The 20,533-nt window shown below is 41.1% G+C and overlaps 2 protein-coding genes across 5 annotated transcripts; both read left to right on the top strand.

The window, feature by feature from the left end:
* Positions 1–645: 645 nt before the first annotated feature.
* slc44a2 (solute carrier family 44 member 2 (CTL2 blood group)) lies at positions 646–12,891 on the top strand. Of its 3 annotated transcripts, XM_058090971.2 has the most exons (23): positions 646–753; positions 1,119–1,286; positions 2,096–2,144; positions 2,217–2,290; positions 2,734–2,812; positions 3,960–4,044; positions 4,121–4,222; positions 4,816–4,873; positions 4,954–5,062; positions 5,625–5,708; positions 5,830–5,942; positions 6,227–6,355; positions 6,419–6,518; positions 6,909–7,001; positions 7,501–7,579; positions 7,654–7,901; positions 7,990–8,084; positions 9,250–9,353; positions 9,432–9,505; positions 9,920–9,990; positions 10,076–10,164; positions 11,293–11,377; positions 11,485–12,891. In XM_058090971.2, exons 2-23 carry the CDS (start codon positions 1,250–1,252, stop codon positions 11,715–11,717), a joined length of 2,190 nt encoding a protein of 729 aa, XP_057946954.2. In that variant the 5' UTR covers positions 646–753; positions 1,119–1,249; the 3' UTR covers positions 11,718–12,891. The 3 variants fall into 3 exon arrangements, with proteins under 3 accessions (XP_057946954.2, XP_057946946.2, XP_057946925.2); XM_058090963.2 differs by having other exon boundaries at positions 2,776–2,812; positions 6,227–6,518; XM_058090942.2 differs by having other exon boundaries at positions 6,227–6,518.
* Positions 12,892–14,529: 1,638 nt separating this feature from the next.
* On the top strand, positions 14,530–20,360 carry odad3 (outer dynein arm docking complex subunit 3). 2 transcript variants are annotated; one of them, XM_058077170.2, is made up of 13 exons: positions 14,530–14,785; positions 14,888–15,009; positions 15,092–15,169; positions 15,802–15,975; positions 16,982–17,083; positions 17,806–17,931; positions 18,054–18,170; positions 18,262–18,411; positions 18,486–18,646; positions 18,816–18,972; positions 19,063–19,209; positions 19,468–19,555; positions 19,624–20,360. In XM_058077170.2, exons 1-13 carry the CDS (start codon positions 14,710–14,712, stop codon positions 19,737–19,739), a joined length of 1,614 nt encoding a protein of 537 aa, XP_057933153.2. In that variant the 5' UTR covers positions 14,530–14,709; the 3' UTR covers positions 19,740–20,360. The 2 variants fall into 2 exon arrangements, with proteins under 2 accessions (XP_057933153.2, XP_057933163.2); XM_058077180.2 differs by lacking the exons at positions 14,530–14,785; positions 14,888–15,009; positions 15,092–15,169 and adding an exon at positions 15,275–15,382.
* The last annotated feature ends 173 nt before the right edge of the window (positions 20,361–20,533 follow it).

Genomic DNA, 20,533 nt, shown 5'->3' with positions numbered 1-20,533 from the left:
GTTGTCAGGAATAAACAATCTGGTTCTCATTCTAGGGTTTGGTTCTTTATGATTGCCATATATCTTCTATTCGAAACCCACTCAACAGTTGAATATGCACTGTGATTAAATATTTGCTTATTCGTGCAAAATTGTCTCATTTTAGTAAGAAAAGTGTGATCTTATGTTTGAAGAATTTGACGTGACACATAAGAATAAGAACAACTTGTATGTCCGTGTGTATTGATGCAATGTAAACAAATTTTGTAAATTGTAAATTGTAAATAAAGTTTTAACAGGCCATTACGCCATCCACAAACAGCAGAACTATAATCCGTTCATGGTATCTCATACGGAGACCTTAACAACTGCTTTTAGTGTAAAGTGGGTAAAAAAGGGTAAATATGTCAGCATTGAAGCACTCATCTAATACAGCAAACATGTCTCTCATGTTATTTTCACAGCAAAATATGAAAAATATGAATATTTTAATCATATGTTATTTACGTCATTAACAGCAATCCGAGTGTTTTAGTCTAATTAAATAGACAAATGTATGTCAAATATCGTGTGTATATTTATATATATATATATATTCCATGATGACAGCTTCCCTTGAGCCAACGTCAGTGGACGCTGACGTATTCCGTATGAAAGCAACAGTCAGAGACAATGACATCAGTTTAACAATACGTTTATTACGCTGGTTGTAGTTTGCGTTTGTGTTTAGAACCACTGCAGCGTACTGACAAGCGTTTTTTGGAGCTGAATTATGTAAGTAAAACAACTAAGACGCTGAAATATATTTTACTTCTGTACCTTATTTTTTATTGAGACAAATGCAACTATTGCGTGGATTATCCAACCTGGCAACCAAACAAACACTTTTCAGTCAGGTGTGAAATAATACAAAAGTGAGGGTTTTTTGTACAGCAAAGTGGATTTAGGAAAACATTGGGTATGTTAATATTAACATCACAAATAACTAGTTATTTTAAACCAAAGGGCGTTTAAGGAATTTTTACTTTTACGATATTTACGTTGAACACGTTCAATTGACGCCACGAGCGACTAATTTACGTATTCATGATTGGCTGTATGTGCTGTCACTCATTAAGACTCCATTTTTTTCCCTCCAGCCTGCCTCAGTTTGGTTTGTGATGTTCCCTCCCTCACTGTTTTGGACCCGAAACCGCCGACCAGTGATATTGGTGTGCTTTTTCTACATTTTCATGTCCTATTTGAGCGTTGAGCCACAGCGAGCATAACAATGGAAGAGGAGGAAAAAAGACCCAAGTCTCAAGTCGGTAAGAAGCCATGCAGTGGATGGTTACAAAACAGCGTTTGTTTTAAATTGGGACCTGTCCACAGGGGAACGTTTTGGGGATTTTGTTGAAGTCAATAGCAGACCTCCAGGCGTACTTTGAGTTACAGTCATACATACAGCTTTGTCATCCATGAAAAGTCCATAGTCCAGTGGATCAAACCTATAGAACATCAATGTAATCAGGCAAACAATTTTCCCGCCAAAAACTGTTAAGCGTATTAGCTGCAACATTGCTGCAATGATGTCACAGTTCTTTTAAATCATGTCTAAACTACTATTTCTAGTGTTCTCCCACGAATAGGAAGCTTTCTTGCAGGCACCTCCTGTGGTTGTGGTGGAGCTACCCCTTGCCAGCCGGCACCAGTTTGATGACACCCACAAATAATCCCTAATTGCACACTTAGCAGCCTCTACTGACCAAAACAAATAGTGCACATTTATAAAACTATGGGGTAGCCTATTATTTTTAGATCATTGCCTTGATTCTGGTATGTTGTCAGTAATAATTCATAACACATACAGCACTGGGACAAAGTACATACATTTTAACACTGTCACATACATCCTGTAGTTATAAACCTGTACAGAATACAGTCAAATATACACAGACGTGATGTGAAAACACTAGAAAGAAATAGTGGATACCATCATTTAGTGAATGTTCTGGTAAAACAAGCATTGGCTTGGGATAAGCTATAAATGAGCAGGCACATTTTACGTGAGATCAACAGTTTAAATTTCCAGTGACATAGAAGAGACAATAATGAGCCTCTTGTTTTTTTTTCTTAGGCGAAGGCAGACACTTTGACCCAAACTTCAAAGGGCCCATTCAAGACAGGTACTATCTCGATTTCAATTAGAAATTGGTTTGAAAATAATACCATAAATAATGTAATGTTTTTCTCCTCAGGGGGTGTACTGATATTCTATGCTGTCTTCTTTTCATCGTGGCCTTGGGTGGCTACTTGGCTGTGGGGATCGTCGGTAAGAAAACTGAGGCATCAGTGTTTTGTGATACTATGTATACGAAAACCCTTAAGCGCCAACGTCGCAAAATTGTGACAGGCAATATTGCTGATGATAACAAGCAGAAATTTACCAATTGTTTTGTGACCCAGTTTTCAATCATTTTAATTATAACAGGCAGTATAGCGATTGGTCTAATTCCTAACACCTGATTTGAAAATTTGATTTGTTCCAGCCAATTAAATCAATAAAATTGAGTTTATTATTACTAATGTCGGGAAAAAATATATAGCTCTTGTGGGTTGTATTATATTTAGGTGTAACTTTTGGGCAGTACTACGCAAAACATTTTTTGTGATTTTTGTGATCCACCTTGTGTTGTACTGTGCTGGAATGAACACGCAAATGATTTCACGCTTATGATGTGCATATGCCATATTCTGAAATCTCTTCCCCTACAGCCTGGTCTCATGGTAATCCCCGAAAAATGCTCTATCCCACAGACAGTGATGGGAACCTTTGTGGGCAAGGTTCCATGGTGTGAGTATTTGAGCACTAAAAAAAAAAATACAGTACTCTTTTCACAAGAGTTAACATTTTACCCGTGTATTTGATAGGGGTGCAACAGTACAGGTAACCACAGTACCATCTGTACCTCTCTGTATTTTAGGCTACGGTTTTGGTATGTTTTTCCCCAAATTCTTAGTGTACTTTTTTAAATGAAGCATGAAATGAAATAGCAATCTACCGGAAGGCAAGTCTCCAAGAAACTGAAAAATTGAAAGTGGTGGCATGTTGATCTGTATGTCAAAGATGCTAAAAAACAATTCACGTCAATATATTGTGTTAGTTTGAATTTCGCAACTAAACTCTTACTACGTTTTTTTTTAAAATATAAATAAATGATGCTGTTTTGTTGTTGAATATGGCCTATTAGTAAGAAATAAGCATATTCACAATCAGTGTGTTCTGAAACAGGAGGCAGGCACTTAACGCATCAATACAAATCAATAAACATTGAGGCATAGTTATTCATTCATTTTCTACCGCTTTTCCTCACAAGGGTCGCGGGAGCCTATCCCAGCTGTCTTCGGGCAAGAGGCGGGGTACACCCTGGACTGGTCCAAAGCCAATCACAGGGCACATATAGACAAACAACCATTCACACTCACATTCATACCTATGGACAATTTGGAGTCGCCAATTAACCTAGCATGTTTTTGGAATGTGGGAGGAAATCGGAGTACCCGGAGAAAACCCACGCATGCACGGGGAGAACATGCAAACTCCACACAGAGATGGCCGAGGGTGGGAATTGAACGCTGGTCTCCTAGCTGTGAGGTCTGCGCGCTAACCACTAGACCGCCGTGCCGCCCAGGCATAGTTATCAACGTTTCAATTAAATCTTGCGATGCAACAATTTAATTCAACTCAATGGTGTTACAAGCCCAATTATATATATAACTACATTGCCACTTGAAGTAACAAACCACCATAAAAAAACAGGAAAAACTAACAAAAAAGGTTATCTGATCTGTCTTTCAGGTTTGGCTGCACATGTTTGGCTGTTTAAAAATAATACATTCGGGTATAAAATGGGATCCGGCGATCCACTGTGGAAGAATTCTCCAAAAGATTCATGAAAGTTCTTTGTAGATAATAATTATGTATTGCACTTGTCCCACAGGAATAAACCTTTCCTCTTTTACTTCAATATCTTGAAGTGTATCGGTCCACAGGTGCTCGTTGAGTTCCAGTGTCCCACCACACAGGTCAGCTCCAAAACGGGTTTACGTTTCTATTGCTACAGTGGTTTTATAACAATCGCCGTTTGTGTCTTATCAATAGATATGTGTGGAAAAATGTCCTGAGGACTCTATGCACCGGACAGACGCTCTGAGGTCCAATCACATGAGTTACAGGAAGTTCTGCAAGGAAGTGGAAGGCGAGGTGAGTTCATGCACTGAAAAGCAATAAAGGCATCAGCTCAAAACGCCAAAGTGCTAAATCATATTGTTCTGCTGTCATCCCCAAGGGAGCATTTCTGTATTATATGTAGGGATTGTGGCTGCACGTCAGCCAAGTGGTTAGCGCCTAGGCCACACAGCTCGGAGACCCGAGTTTGATTCCACCCTCGCAAACCATCTCTGTGTGGAGTTTGTATGTTCTCCCCGTGCATGCGTGGGTTTTCTCCGGGGACTCCGGTTTCCTCCCACATTCCAAAAAAACATGCTAGGCTAATTGGCGACTCCAAATTGTCCATAGGTATGAATGTGAGTGTGAATGGTTGTTTGTTTATATGTGCCCTGTGATTGGCTGGCGACCAGTCCAGGGTGTACCCCGCCTCTCGCTCGAAGACAGCTGGGATAGGCTCCAGCATACCCCCCAACCCTCGTGAGGATAAGCAGTAGAAAATGAATGAATGAATGAATGTAGGGATTGCTATGACAGCATTTTCCGGCATTTACATGCGTCTTCTGAGGGAATTGCAGACTCTCAGACAATAATCCTCATTAAAATGACATTTTAATCCTGTCACTCAGGACACCAGTGGACTCCCTGCCGAGTTATGCCCTCACTATATCATACCCATGGCACCCTGTGAGTAACAAGCTCGCCATAAATCAATACGGGTCAAGACAAGTCATGCCACTTTATAAGCTGTTATTCTTCTTTTGCAGTCACACGTCGCTGCCTTCCAGACCTGTCACCAAACAAAAGAAGTGAAGCGATGAACAATATATTAGGTTCTAATTTCGCCCCACCAGAGGATTTTCTCGACGCGTCACAGTGAGTTCTTTTCACTGTGCTAATATGTTAATGTTGTTCCCCATGTGAGAGCTGAACCTACCTATTATTATTATTACCTATGTTGCAATCACAAAAGTATGAGTAAAAGTATCTTATTCAGTTCTTTTCTAACATTTATCCTGTTATGGGTGAGCCTGGGCCTATCCCAGCTGACATTGGATGAGATGCAGGGTACACCCTGAAGTGGTCGCCAGTCAGGGGTGGGCTTGGGACAAAAATTCCAACTCCCGACTCGCCCCCACTGATGTACATACAGGTAGAAAATACAGGTAGAAATGATTACAAAGTGTGAAAATAGCTGATGTTCATGCTCCAAAACACGTAGTTGCAAGGCCCCGTCCACATATTTTACAAAAAAGAAAAGAAAAGAAATTTAAGAAATAATATAGTACTTTATACAGTGTATAAAGGTATTTTTTTTATTGGCTTATGCCATTGTCATAAGTGATCGCTTCAGGAATTCATTCTAGTCCTAGTCCTAGTTACTATTATTTTAGAATGTCAAGTTGAGTTTGAATTGAATAGGATTTTTTTTTTGCAGACAATCCAACTTAGTTGTTCAAGCTAATTTTGTGGCCATGAGAATCTTTGAGGACTTCGCTCAGTCGTGGCACTGGATAATGGTGTAAGAACACATCACATTAACTCTGGTCCTTTGTTCAAAACTATTTAAAAATGCATTTGTGAATGAAGTTTTGTACTGTAACGCATATGACTTCCAAGTCTTTGGTGTCCGCCATTTTTAGGGCCCTTTTGATAGCCACGTTGATCAGCTTTATCTTCGTCATGCTGCTTCGCTTCCTGGCCGGCCTCATGGTCTGGATCATGATTGTCCTGGTGATTGCAGTTATTGCGTACGGTAAGTCTTTTTGCCTCATTTTTAAGATACAGCACATGCACTGAAGTTGCCATGGTTACATTTTGCATTTATGTAGCATGTAGCACAGGAAACTAGAGCCCAACCAATATGGGATTTTGGGGGCAGATACCACTATTGGGGTCTAAAAAGGCCCATATATTGGTCGATGACCAGCATGGCACTTAAGTGTAGCGTTATATCGTTTCACAAAGCCACAGCTTACCATGGTGCAAAAAAAAAACAACCAGAAATGAAACACAACAAAATATGTCATGTGTTCTCAGGTATCGTCCATTGTAGCGTGGAGTTCAACAATCTCAAAGGAGTGAAGGAAACAGGACAGACCTCCAACATGGGCCACGGGACCAACCCCGGAGTCTATCTTGACATCAGAACTACCTGGCTCGCATTCAGTATGCTCCCATGTGCTTACAATCACCCACACTGTTTTAATTCCCCCATTCACTCTTTTGCAGTGATCACTCTCATCGTTGTGGAGGTCTTCATCATCATCCTTCTTATCTACCTCAGGATTAGAATCTTGGTCGCCATCGCCCTCATTAAAGAGGCCAGCAGGTCAGCGTAAAAAAAAAAAAATTACTCCATTGGCCTTTTTTGTTAAGTGAATATCCTTCTGACAGTGTCAATTAACATCACCCCCTCCCTTTTTTTACAGTTTTTCAAAAATTAATAAATGATCACTGTTTTGTGGTTGACTGTAGGGTAGGGTTTTGTCATTTTTAGAGGGATATTATGTTAAAATAGTATATACTACTATAAAGTATATAAAGTTTCATTGCCTCAGTATTGACTGTTATAAAAAATAGTTGCTGAAATATGTTGGGTCATCAACATAACAAACCGGGAAGGCAGTGGCACGCGCTCTGGATAATGCTAATAGTTTGGTTTGGACCCTGATCACGGAGCCAAACTTTTTTTTTTTTCACCGCTGATGTTCTTTTACAGAGCTGTTGGACAATTGACGTCAACATTACTCTTCCCCTTGCTGACCTTCACACTCTTGTCAGCGGTCATAGCTTACTGGGCAACCACTGCTGTGTATCCTTCCACGACTTAAGGTGACAATCAAGGATCATCCAGACAGAAGAACACTTTAAGGGGACAATTTTTTTCAGATGTGCAAAAGTGTTTTTCAATTGTATTCTATTTTGTACTATTTCCATTCTATATTTCTGGCAATCCAAATATCTTAACAAACGCACGGAAGACTGCCAGTTTGATCTGGTTTTTAAAGTGCTAAAAACAAGACTCAAAAACACCAAGTTTGATAAATCATGTTGCGGGTATGAAAGCATTGCATTAGCGTCTCTTCCAGCATTCTAATAATCTGCATGTTTTGCATATTGATGAAGGGGTTGCCAGTTCTATTTTGCTCAATCCTTGGTGCATCCAGTTAGACCAGCTTTGCTTTGTTGTACATATTTTGAGACATACCCTTACTAAATCGCGCTCTATGAATGATAGAATTTTGTTGATTCTGTGACCTTATCAAATATATTCTCATCCTGTTGTTGACCACCTTGACATATTGGATCAGTTTCTTGTCTACATCTAGTGAGCAGGTGTACAAACATTACTGCAACGAAACAAGCTCGTGGCAGACTTGTGACCCTAAGGTGATGAAGCGGCCCGCATCACATGCTTCCATGTTTTCTTGGATGAAATTGTTCACTTTTTTTTTTTTTAACAGATTACTGTTACCGACCACAGCTGTTCAGCGTGTGCCTTCGCCTTCTATGGCGGAGAGACTACCTTCCACAAATTTCTCACGGTGTTTCAGTTTTACAACCTCTTCCTCTTCTTTTGGTGCGCCAACTTTGTGTTGGCCCTGGGACAGGTCACCCTGGCCGGGGCCTTTTCCTCGTATTATTGGGCTTTCAACAAGCCTGACGATATTCCTGCCTACCCCATCATGTCCTCCTTGAGAATAGCCCTCAGGTTAGAAAATGGATATGCTGAATCGGTGGTTGGATAATAAATAATATACATGCATAATCACTTTTGATTATTATTTTGTCCTTGTCAGGTATCACATGGGCTCCATGGCGTTTGGTTCTTTGATCTTGGCTGTGGTCCAGTTCATCAGGTTTCTTCTGGAGTACATCGAGCAGAGGTTGCAAGGTAATAGGATTTAACATCTCGACAAAGTCAATCCACATGAATCATATTTACTTTTTTACACATATTTACATATTTATACATATGTATACGTTTTCTGCAGTGTGATGCAAAGTAAGGCCCGAGGCCCATTAGCTGCCCGCTGCTTGATTTTTATTGTGCCGCGGGTACACTAAAAGACAAAAGTTTGGATGGCCACAATCAATCGCATTCACTTAATGTCAGAATGGTGTGCCATCACAACTGCCATCTTGAAAATGTCCTTATCATTCTGTGCTGTACGAAGCACTTGAACGTCCTCCATTTGCAATTGATGGCCAACAACTTGTTTGACAACACAGTGCAAACAAGACAATGATAAATATCCATGTTATGACCCAAAAAATAACAGCACAACATCGAAGAGGTAAAGGCAGCTTGATGGCGCTTCAGCAGAACCCCCAGGAAAAAACTTTTTTTCCTCCAGTCTGACGAATCCAACCACTTTTTGCCCGCCTCTCCTGGGCCCCTCCAGCCGCACTTGACCCCCTCTTCTGTGTACTCGGCATCCCGGAGTTCCAGCATCTATCCGGCAGCTTGGACTCACTGCAGAAATCAGTGCTTACAATGCGTCCTGCAGGGCTGAAGCACTCACCGGGGTGCCGAGATGGATGCCGTACCCACCACCTGGGTGCTCACGGAGGCCGTATGCTGTGCGCTCAATGGCTGCAAAGGGCCACACGCAGCTAAAGTGTCTTCTGCACTAAAAGTACTCCCAAATCCGTAATGAGGCAGTACTCACAATGGCCGCATTTTGCCCACGGTTTTGCAAGTCAACAGCACGTACTTGAAAGTACAGCGGGTTGGGATGGGGGCTTTCGCCGCCGCTTGATGGATGATCACATCATGAATCTCAAACCACCACACCATGCTAATCGCCTGCCTCCTAAATGCCGCACCAAAATAAATACGACCGGTAGCTTGTCATTGACATAACGAGCACCCCTGATTTTAAACCATTAATAGGAGTTCTGACGTAAAGGAGCTGTCATGAGATTAGAGCAGAGTTCAAAGTGTTTTTTTTTTAAGTAGCGGCTTATACACTGGAAATTATAATATTTTTACATTAAAATGTTGATTTGTATACCAACATATTCTAACCTCTGGTGTCACTGTCCCCTTGTCTTAGGTGCTGAAAACAGGTTTACTAAATTTCTACTCAAGTGCATGAAACTTTGCTTTTGGTGTCTGGAGAAATGCATCAGGTTCATAAACAGAAACGCATACATCATGGTGAGTGTGCAAAAGCAGAGAAAACTGAGCTGTGAGAGGTGTCAGTGTCCCAAGGAGGTTCATAATATGTGTCTCCAGGTCGCCATCTATGGGAAGAATTTCTGTTCAGCCGCCAAAGACTCCTTCTTCCTTCTCATGAGGAACTTCATCAGGTTGGATTGTATCAGACACGTGTTTTAGACAAATGAAGTACATCTACACCATCGCAAAGATCCAGTAGAAGAGCTGTATCAACATTTCTAGCTTTTGCGAATATGATGTTCACTTGATTGACATTGTCACATATGAAGCACACACTGTACATAACATACATATTGCACTGCTCATATTGTACTGAGAAGACACTTTCCCATTCTGTTACTGCTTCTATGGTTAGCATCACACATTTTTTTGCCATCACTGGTACTCTTCTGTGATAGAATCACATTAGACACACAAACAAAAACCTTTCATAATCCTTTAAATGGTCAATGAGTATCATATAAAACGATGCACAATAATGCTTACACTAAAACAATATAAATGACATGTTTCCTTCACTTACACCCCGCCACTCCACTCCACAGGGTGGTTGTGTTGGGAGGAGTGACCGACTACCTTTTGTTTCTTGGAAAACTGCTCATTATTGGAATTGTGGGTGAGCAACAAGTGACTGTTGTATATTTCCACAACTGGCACATTATAAACATACTGAAATGAAGTACTGTACTTATTCCGCGCAGGCATCTGCTCGTTCTACTTCTTTACTGGAAAAATGAAATACGCTGAGTATGCAGCTCCTTCTCTCAACTACTACTGGGTGCCAATACTGGTGAGAAATGAACATTTTCAGACTTCTGCTATGGCTTTGACATTGGCTAAAATGTTGTTTTTTTATGGTTCCAAATCAACTCAAAAATGTAAGCATATCCTACAAAAACACAACCTGAAGTGTATACTCACAAATATACAGTACCTCACAAAAGTGCAAATACTATGAAATCAAACTTGAACAAAAACTAAAGTAGTGGGCATACAGTTTTTAGTTCAGTGTAAATTTACCATCACCTCGAAAAACATCTCTTCATGTGTCTGGTCTAAGTGTGTTAAACGGGAGGGTCATGGTCTGGGGCCGCATGTGTGCTGCTGGCACTGGGGAGCTATGGTTCCCCGAGGGCTGTCATGACTATGTCATTGTGACATATTGAAGCAGAACAAGAGCCACCACACCTCCAAGGCAACCACTGCGTTGCTAAAGAAGTTGAGGGTGAAGGCGATGGAGTGGCCAAGCATACTTCAGACCTAAACCTTATTTAGCAGCTTTACGGGAGGTCCAGTGAACTCCCAAGCCCAAAGAACGTTACGTTTAATTTCCGCAATACAAAAATTAATGTTAATGAACATTTTTTGTTAGAAGTTAGAACATACAAAGCAAGTTAATGACTTTGTAAATATGGGTTTTAACATTATTAGATCCCTGTAGACATGAAATAACACCCCAATAGTTACTTTCATTATCCTATTTTTTGTCTCCATCACATTGCTCAGCCTACGGGATCAGACGGCCGGTCAGAGGAGTGAAATACTTTATTTGTGTTCAACCTCATAGGTTGACCTTTACAAACAAGAGATAAATGTGAGAAAATGTCCTGGGAATGCCTGTCTGAGAAAAGTGTATGAAATGTATAACAAGGTTTAATATAATTGCATACTTTGCGGATTTCACTTATTGCGGGCTATTTTGTCCCCTGTGATAAGCAAGGGAATGCTATATTTGTGTTCCTTCGTTGTGTACTTTTGTGAGGTTCAGTACCATGTAGGCCTCTGACATCTTCTCATTATCACAGGTTAGCATAAGTGGTGCAAAATAAATAACATAAATGGAACTGTTGACATAAAGTCGCACACAAAGGAGACGAGTGTATTTGTGTAAGCTTTTAACGTGATTTTCTGTACCAAGACGGTTGTAGTTGGATCCTATCTCATCAGCACTGGCTTCTTCAGTGTGTATGCTATGTGTGTGGACACACTCTTCCTCTGCTTCTGTGAGTAGTTGACATCAACCTGGTGATTAATCGCCTAAATTCCTCCTCCTTTTAACATATCTACTGAAACTGAGTGGCTTTCTTTTCAAACTCACCACACTCACAAGGCGAGGACATGGAAAGGAACGACGGCTCCGCTGAAAGGCCTTACTACATGTCGCCCGAGCTGCATGAAATCCTCTCCAAAACCAAAAGGTTGCCGAAACGTACAGAGCCTGCCGCCAAACCAGACGATGTGGTGGTGGAGCTGGAGGAGGGAAGTAATGTTCAACACCAACCAGACGGAATGATTCAACTGAGGCAGCAGCCTGCGCTCAACCAGATGAACCTGGCCCTTTAGGGGGAAACCAAGGAGCGAGAGAAAGAAGTGTAGGGGTGGGGAGTTGCATGAGAGCAGGAGGAGAGCATGATGGAGGAGTTTTGAGGAGATAAAGTAAACGGGAATGCAAAGGAAATAGTGTCTTAAATAGGGCTGCACAATATTTTCCATTTAGTCTAGGTATTTTGTAAAAAAAAAAAAAGAAATCAGAATTTTTTTTTCTTAACCAAATAGTACAAACCATGACTCCAAGGGGTTTTTCGAGCCGTGTCCAATGTCCAAGTCACCGCACTTTCGGTTTGAATAAGATTTGATGCGTTACTTTTTTTGTTGCTAAACAATTGGTGCGAAATCCCACTCGCACTCGTTTGTATACAAGTGAGTTCGCACATGTCAGAGGCAGGTGGAAAAGAGCGCTTGATTTGCTCATAACCCATCTACAGCACTTCTTTTTTTTAAATGGAGCTATTTTTTTTTAGCAGATTCATTGCATGATGTCATCATTTTGCAATATCACCATCAATGATTGTTGTCTACTGGTGTCATTTACATTCAAATCAACAGATGTTTTTTTTTAACCCCACTGTTTACGATACCAGCTGACGCCAAAACGCTTCACATGGTTGATATACTTTATGAATCGTGGATTTTTCAGTCATTGTATTGCCACCGATTTGCCTTAGTATATTTGACACAGCCATCGTGACCTTTTGGACTCCACTAGCCCACCAGCCTTGCTGCACCCACACAAAAATGTATATATATATAACTGTATAATGATGTATAAAAATTGCTGGCTTTCTAAAAAATGATACATGTATCCTGTAAATGACGACCTACTTCGGGTGAATGACATGTTTTTGGAAATGACTGCTATGTATAGCAAATGGAATACGAACACAACGATTGATGAATTTTGTGTAAATATCTTTTTTTTTTAAGTATGCACAGCTAGCAGAAAGCTGCATCAGATATAGTTGTCCCTCACAAATGAGCGCTGTTTTGTGATAGACATGGCCTATCGATGAAAATATTGATATGTCGTATTCTGTTCATGAGACACAGTCGTACATTACCGTAACACTGCATTTGAGTCTAAAGGTGACTAGGCGTGTTATTTCAAGTCTACAGGGCAAAGTTAACCAGTAACTGAAAATATACAATTTATTAGTGTTAGTGTTGAATAAATGAACAAATTAACAGCTATCAGTGAGGGACAACTGTACATTTTAAAAGCTGTATAGAGTTCAATGTTGATAATTTAAATAAATGCACATTTTTAAAAGGCATGAATATGTATTTTTGTATTGGAAAAAATTGAATTGACAATCATTTTCTGAATTGCACCCCCAGTGCGCATAATCCTGAACTCTTTGTAAAATTGCCTTGCTGGACCAGCCTAAATTTGACTTGGGTGTCAATAATTAAATCATTAAGCCACAGGATTGGGAAGACGTGGATACTCCAGTTTCCTCCCACATTCCAAAAACATGCTAAGTTAATTGGCGACTCCAAATTGTCCATAGGTATGAATGTGAGTTTGAATGTTTGTCTGTATGTGCCCTGTGATTGGCTGGCGACCAGTCCAGGGTGTACCTGGCATCTCAGCTGAAGTCAGCTGGGAACTTAATGAGGATAAGCGCATAGAAGATGGATAGAACGTTTTTAAATCAGTCAGTGGAACTGCCACAGAACCTGCTAAGGAACAATGTACTACATCTGCAGACCAATGGGCGTCACACGGGAGGCTCTGTCCATTCATTTTCAATGGAACCTGAGCGATTGTGCGTTTGAGGCACCCACGCTGTCTTGCGACGCAACACCTGAACGGTAAAAAATGTTCACCTTTTCATCACTGTCCCCCAGACGAGGATCAATAAGTATAAAAAAGCCGCATGGGTGCTCATTGCTTTGATAAATTCACATTCCTTTCCACAGACATGTAAGTTAATATTCAAGTCAAGCATTTTCCTACTCCGAACTACTTTGATATTCCCAAAATTCCCTCCACATCTGACAGTCAATTAAAACCGCGGGAGACTCATACAAAACACCTGTGTTCATAGTTTGCTACATGTTGCCGATGAGTTCATCGTGTATTGCATACTTGAGATGCTCAAATGCACCAGATTGTTACCAGTTAATGTACACACTGCATAGAGCCATCTACTGTATCATATACTTTTGGGGCTGCCAGAGGTTAAACTATTTACATCTTGGGTGTCATGGGGGGGGGGGGGGGGGGGGGCAAGTTGCCGTCTGGTTTGGTAGTTTTGACTGATGGTGTTTCCGGTATGGATTGGTAGTGACCATAGAGTAACTTGCCTTGTACACAAACTAGACTCCCAACCTGACTGCTTCATGGGTAAGAGAGAGCCCCCCTACTGTACACCAAAATATCAGAAATGTATCAATAACAACTTTGTGAACACATTTGTGAAATTAAACAGATGAGATAATTAGTACAACATACAAATAACATAAAATTAACATAATAGTTTTACCAAGTAGTGAGCGGTGGCCGTAAAGGATAGCTAGCTTAGCCGTTAGCTTTTCATTTTATTTTGGCACTTCCTGTGAAAACTGAAGTTTATTTTGAAAGAATGCCGGGAAATTATATTAGAACGATTTTATGTAATTCACATAATTTGACGGGAGATTAAGAAAGAATGAAACACTGTAACCCTTACATAACATAGCCTGGTTGAAATTGTCATGAGTTTGTGTTCATGTGTGCGTTGGAACTTCCGTTATATTTATGGGACAATTGTCTTTGTGTAGGCAAATACTAGCTAAAACAGTTATTCATTTTCTTTTTTAACGGTGATTGTATTTTCTTTGTGCAGCGTGCAACAATGTATACGTCATTACAAAGTATTGTCATCAGAAAAAACACCATCAAGGGACTGAGCTTCGCCTTGAGTTGACTCGTTGCTAGGCAACGTGCCTCCAATTCCAAAGCTTGCTTTGACGGCGGTCAATTTTTGCTCAATTGGAAGTTCAAACGAAAAATATGTTGTTTGAATCGGATACAAAACCTTCCATATATGACCAAATAGCGGATCTGCAGCGGAAACTTCAACTTTTGGGTAAGTTTGCTCCGATTGATCAATCGATCGATTCCATCCATACACATCTTAAAAGTTTCACTGATGTAAAAAAATTGTTTATGAACCAAATGTGCCTCTAAGAAAGTGATAGGAGCGCCTACTATGAGAGCTCTCATTCCGCCCTTGAGAAGAACCGCCAGGCCATCTTGCAGCTGAGGGAGGAGAACAGGGAGCTACAGAAGAGAGTGACAGATGCCGAGGCCGTAAGGACAATTAAATCAACCCACTATACCTTTTTTTTAAAACCTTGGAACCGAACCCCAATCCACCCTGGTTCTCTTTTAGGGTGAACAACAATTGGTCCAGGCAGCCTTACATGGCCGCGGTGCTGAGAAGGACACTGGCTCCCAAATGTCAGGGAAGGTTGTATGCATACCCTTCGTTCCTGCATTGGCTTAGCTACTGTATGCAGCTACAATTTTTATTTCAAGTTGACATGTATGCAAACGTAACTCAGAATTACTACGCTGGTCGGGTACCTGAATGTATCACGGCAGCCATTTAGTTTCGGGAGTCGTTGTATTCACACGGACTTTGGGTCGATATATATATATATATTTGTGTGCGTCTATAAACGTGAGTAACTCTTATTCACACTTTTTTAATGTTAGCCGGAGTTTGATCCATATTATTGTGTTGTATAGTTTAATGTGCCTTCACATCCAACTACCAAGGTGGTTGCTAACTGCCTGGCTAGTTAGCATCGCCACTAGATGTGTGTTGCTGTTTAATTGTGCGCATGTTGCTAACTAATGTGCACTGTTGTAGGCCTTGTGTCCCTGTATATACTGTAATGACCCTTAGAGGTGTTATATGATACGTGTTGTATTTTTACATGTGTTGCCATGGAGAGAGATGTTCCGGGTTTGGGGAAGGGAAAGGGGTGACGGACAGGAAGTGACGGAGAAAGAACTGTTGTTCCGCCTATCTTGTCTAGTGTTTGGCTAAGCGCAGAGTGTTACATTACTTATTGTGAAACCTGGTCGTGTTTTCAGGACGCTCTAGCCAAACTTGAGCATCGGGTGGCGTCCAAGATGAAGCGTCTCAATGCCCTCAGGCACACAACTCAGACCCAGCAGCGCCGCCTGGACGACCTGAAGAGAGAGTGCCTCAGAATGGAAGAAGTGGGCTCCAATCTTGCAATGACTGAAAAGGAGGAAGTTACAATGGTGAATGAAACTATACCATGTCCTATATGTACAACCAATGCCAGGCGATGTGTCTGCATTGTGCACCTGTCAGCCAATTGACCATTATGCAGGCTGCGCTTCGCCTGCGCCCCGGATAGACCAGGTCGGAGCTGGTGATTTTTCACCGCACCTTTACCGAGCTGTTTTGTCACGAAATTGTCACTGCGCCAAAATGAAAATGTGGACTCCTGCCCTGGTGCGCCGCCACGCCCATCTCGGCACAGTCTAGTCTACCAAATTGGCTGCACACAGTGGTGCACTGCACCAAATTCCCACTGTGTTGGCTGCGCCACACTCCGACGTCTTGCACTGCGCCACGAAATTAGAGCCCTGCATGTTTCGCCCGTGCATGCATGGGTTTTCTCCGGGTACTCCGGTTTCCTCCCACATTCCAAAAACATGTTAGGTTAATTGGCCACTCCAAATTGTCCATAGGTATGAATGTGAGTGTGAATGGTTGTTTGTCTATATGTGAATGGAGGTGGGTGACATAGAAAATACTGCAGGTGGATGGATAACCCTGTTCTGGTGATCACTTCTCACATTCTAGCGACATCTAGTGGCCAATGTAGAATACTACATTCGCAAGTAGACTGCACCTTATGCCTTGTATTTGTATTGTACTTATTTTAGTGTTTGTTGAATGCCATTTTTATGCTTGGGAAAAAAAGCATAAAAAGGGATTGAGTAAGCAATTTTGGCACTGTGATGTAGTAAGGGACAATTACATTTACACTGTTGGATTGAATTTGGCTCATTTGAGAATATATTACTAAAAGAGTATCATGTGACTGTACTTATATTGATCAAAGAATATGACAATTCTTATCATTATGATGCCTTTCAAATCTGATACAAATATGCACAAATTTTGCTGTCAAAAATATCTTCTATGTGTGTATTCCTTGGGTGAATAATGCTTCTTCCAGGCAACTAAGTAAATAAATATTTTAGTCAATGTGCATGCACTTGTGTGTATTTGCAGAAGTTGAGGTCGCTACAGAACTGTCTGGAGAAGAACCAGCTCAAATGCAAGGAGGCCGCAAACATCATGACCAACTATCTGAAGCTTAAGCGTCACTTGCAGGTTAGTGGTGGTGAACCTCAAGCTCAACTCTTCATCCTGCCAGCACATTGTATTAATGCGAATGAATGAATGAATGAATGAATGAATGAATGAATGAATGAATGGTGGAGAGGCCGTTGACACAAATTGGCAGCCACGTTTCGGTCAGTCTACCCCAGGGCAGCTGTGAATGAAAGTACAAACACACACAATCAGTCCCAGAAAAGTTATGACCAATTTGCTGTAATGTTGATGTTATGGTACCCCGTACATTCAATGATAGCTAAACTTAGCCACATCTCTACTGTTAGCGGATAATACACATAACTAGTTGGGGTGTCATACTTTTGAGCCAATACCAATCAATATTGCAAAATTTAATATTGTCCGGTACAGACATCAGCAGGAAAAATACATACTTATTTAGTAGTATGAAATGTTGGAAAAAGCTTGATCAAGTGATATTACTCACACAGAACAATAATCAGCGACTTGTTTACTTCTTTAAGCATCTGAGTTTTTTTATCCACAATGCAGTAGCGGCTAGGCACAACATAGCGAGGATGGAGGTCCTGTGGTAATGAAAAGCATATTTTCTAATTAATAGATCATAACCAACCACCAAACAGAGATCATGTATCCATGTTTTAAAAACCATGATAGTGAGGGAGCAATGTTTGAATTGTGATGTCGCGAGGGATAACCTTGTCATTCACCTCTGCATCTCACCCATCATTTGACAGGAGGAGAGCCTGACTTTCCAAGGTCAGATAGACAGTCTGGAAGCAGAAATTCTGAAGTACAAGAAGGAACTTCAGGAAGTGCAGGAAATGAATAGCAAAGCCCAGCTCTCGAAAGAAACCGCTATTGTAAATTGTTTCATTTTACATTATTACCAATTACATCAGATAAAAGAACCATAACACCACATTCATGTAATAGTTCCTCTGACTATTTTATGTCCTGCTTTTGTTGTTGCTCATCTTCCCAGACTGAGTTACAGCAGCAGGAGGAACTCTTCTACAAGGAGCACCGAGAAAAAGATTTACTTTTAGCCATCTATCGAAAAAGGGTGCAGGAGATCAAGGCCCGGGCTGAAAAGTTAGATGTGAGTCCCCTCAAAAACAACATATAAATATCACTTTATTATCGAGGATCTTAAAGTTTGGAGTGCTCACTTAGATCATTCTGACCTCAAGGCCCAGAGGAAAACAGTACAACAGGATGAGCTAAACAGCGAGGCAGAGTGCTACGCTGCCAGAATGGCTGCAGAAATGGACAGGAACATCAACGCCTTTGAGGAGACCCTACAAAGGATGAAAGAAGCTACTGGTTATACGAATACGGAGGTAAAAGTATGGGAAAAAACGAATATATGCTTTGTTTGAATTTTGTACAACCATGTTTGTGTGTGTTTGCATAGGAGGTCATGGGTCGTTACATCGCCCAGAAGGAGACTCACAAACATCTGCAGCAGCTCAAAGCAGAGAATGAAAATGTTCTCCTGCAGCTGAAGGAGCAGAAGGAGTGCCTGAAGCAACAGTTTGAGGACATGAAGTATTCGGGAGAGACACAACTATCCAGGTCAGTTAGGCAACAAACAGGAAATACTAGCACTATACTAGCATATTTCTAGTTTGCAGTGGCGCATGAGTGCACTGCAAAATGCTGAAGGATTGTTGGAATATTTTGGTTACATAATGTAACACTTCTAGCATCTTTCCGAAGAGTAATTCCTGTTCACCATTTGTAGTGAACAGAGGTTGCTGGAGGAGTGCGAACAAGCTCTGCTGGCTAAACAGCAGGCCTGTGAAGCAGCCAAAGAACGTCTGGCTTCTCTGGTTAAAACCTTAGGCACCATCCAAGCTGGAGTGGAATACCTAGCAGACAAACTCGGTCACATCTCCCTGGTAAATAAAAAAAAAACTTGCTTTGAAACTCTGCGTGCCTTAAAAATGAATAAATAAACATTTCTATGGCGGCTTTTCCTATCCTTGAAGAATCAGGCACCGTCAGATGTGTCTCCAAACTCAGAAGAGTTTGTGGTGGAGCTGCTGAGCCAGTGTCAGCGAAAGCTGCAGTTACTGCAAGATAAGCTTCACGGAAAAGACCTCAATGAGATTGCGAAGGACATGGAGGAAGAGGAGGTGAGACAAAACATGTGGTACAGCATCATGTGCGGGTTTGCGGAGATCATAATACACCGGAAGTCGTTAAAGGTGTCCCATCCTACTCCGATGCACAATTATAAAGTCACCTTTAACCATAACATGCATGTTTTTGGGATGTGCAGGAAGCTGGATATGGTAGAAACAGTTTAGTTAAGTTCCCCATATTCAGTGACTGGACAAAGCCAAAACATTGAGAGAAATATTTTCACTAATTTCTTCTTGTCTTTGAACTAGTTTTATTTCATGATTGAGAAACAACTGCCGGCTTACAACAAACGAGTCACCGCGTCTGAGGACCAAGAGATGGACCTCCAAAATATTGGTGAGTTATAAACACACACACACACACACACACACACCATTATTTCTAACTGGGAATGTTGGTTTCAGAGGACGAGAGCGAAGAGGATGACGGTGTGCTCTCTCGAGAGGCACTGAAGCGCCGCTCGCAATTTATTATTGACTCCATGTCCAATAAGAAGTCCTGGAAGATGAAAAAGAAGTGATGAGATCCCGAGAGGCCGGTGATAAACAATGGCTGGTGAGATCAGAAGACAATAAATGATCTTTTCCTGTTCAGGCATCATTTAACACGGCTCATCAAGGAACCAAACAATCCAAAATATAGCTACACTAGTAGGTAGGTAGGTAGGTAGGTAGGTAGGTAGGTAGACAATTGCAAAGGTATACATAGGTTATCTAGATCACTAGGGAGAGTTCTAGAACAATGTAGAAATGAATTCCATACCCGACTGAGGTAGTCAACCAGACAAACAAGTTTTTACAGTGAACAAAACCCTCATTGACTCGCCCACTGAGTCGCTGGTTCACCTGGATGCTTGGATTTGTGCATACGTACTTTACAGGGCTCCAGACTCAAAAGTTGTTTTATTTAAACTATAAACACAGTGGCCCCTAACACAAAATTTACTTGCAAAGTAAATATTCACATTTCCTCTCATTTTCACTGCATTACTGATAAAACAATTGAGCAATAAATGGCAACTGTTTTCTCTCTAACCATCCTGTTTCTGTCCTTAGCTTATAGGTTAGCTTATAATAATTAGCTTATAATATCATTACACATTTTTTTAAAACCCGGTTAGACCACTGACTGTGTGGGAAAAGGCTATTAGCAACTCCTGACTTTTGCCTCACACTCCCTGTATGCACACGCTATAATGCTACACAGACAACTACATACACAAAATAATAAACACAGGACACTGATACATTTTTACTTACAGCTTGGCGCCTCTGATTCTTTTTCTTGGCCAGCTTTTTTGACAGCAGCAGCACC

The sequence above is a fragment of the Doryrhamphus excisus genome, linkage group LG9 (assembly GCF_037039965.1).
Source record: "Doryrhamphus excisus strain RoL-2023G ecotype Guam linkage group LG9, RoL_Dexc_Guam_v1.1, whole genome shotgun sequence".
Lineage (NCBI taxonomy): Eukaryota > Metazoa > Chordata > Actinopteri > Syngnathiformes > Syngnathidae > Doryrhamphus > Doryrhamphus excisus.
Note: the sequence above shows the minus strand (reverse complement) of the source record. Positions and strands in the feature narration are given on the sequence as shown.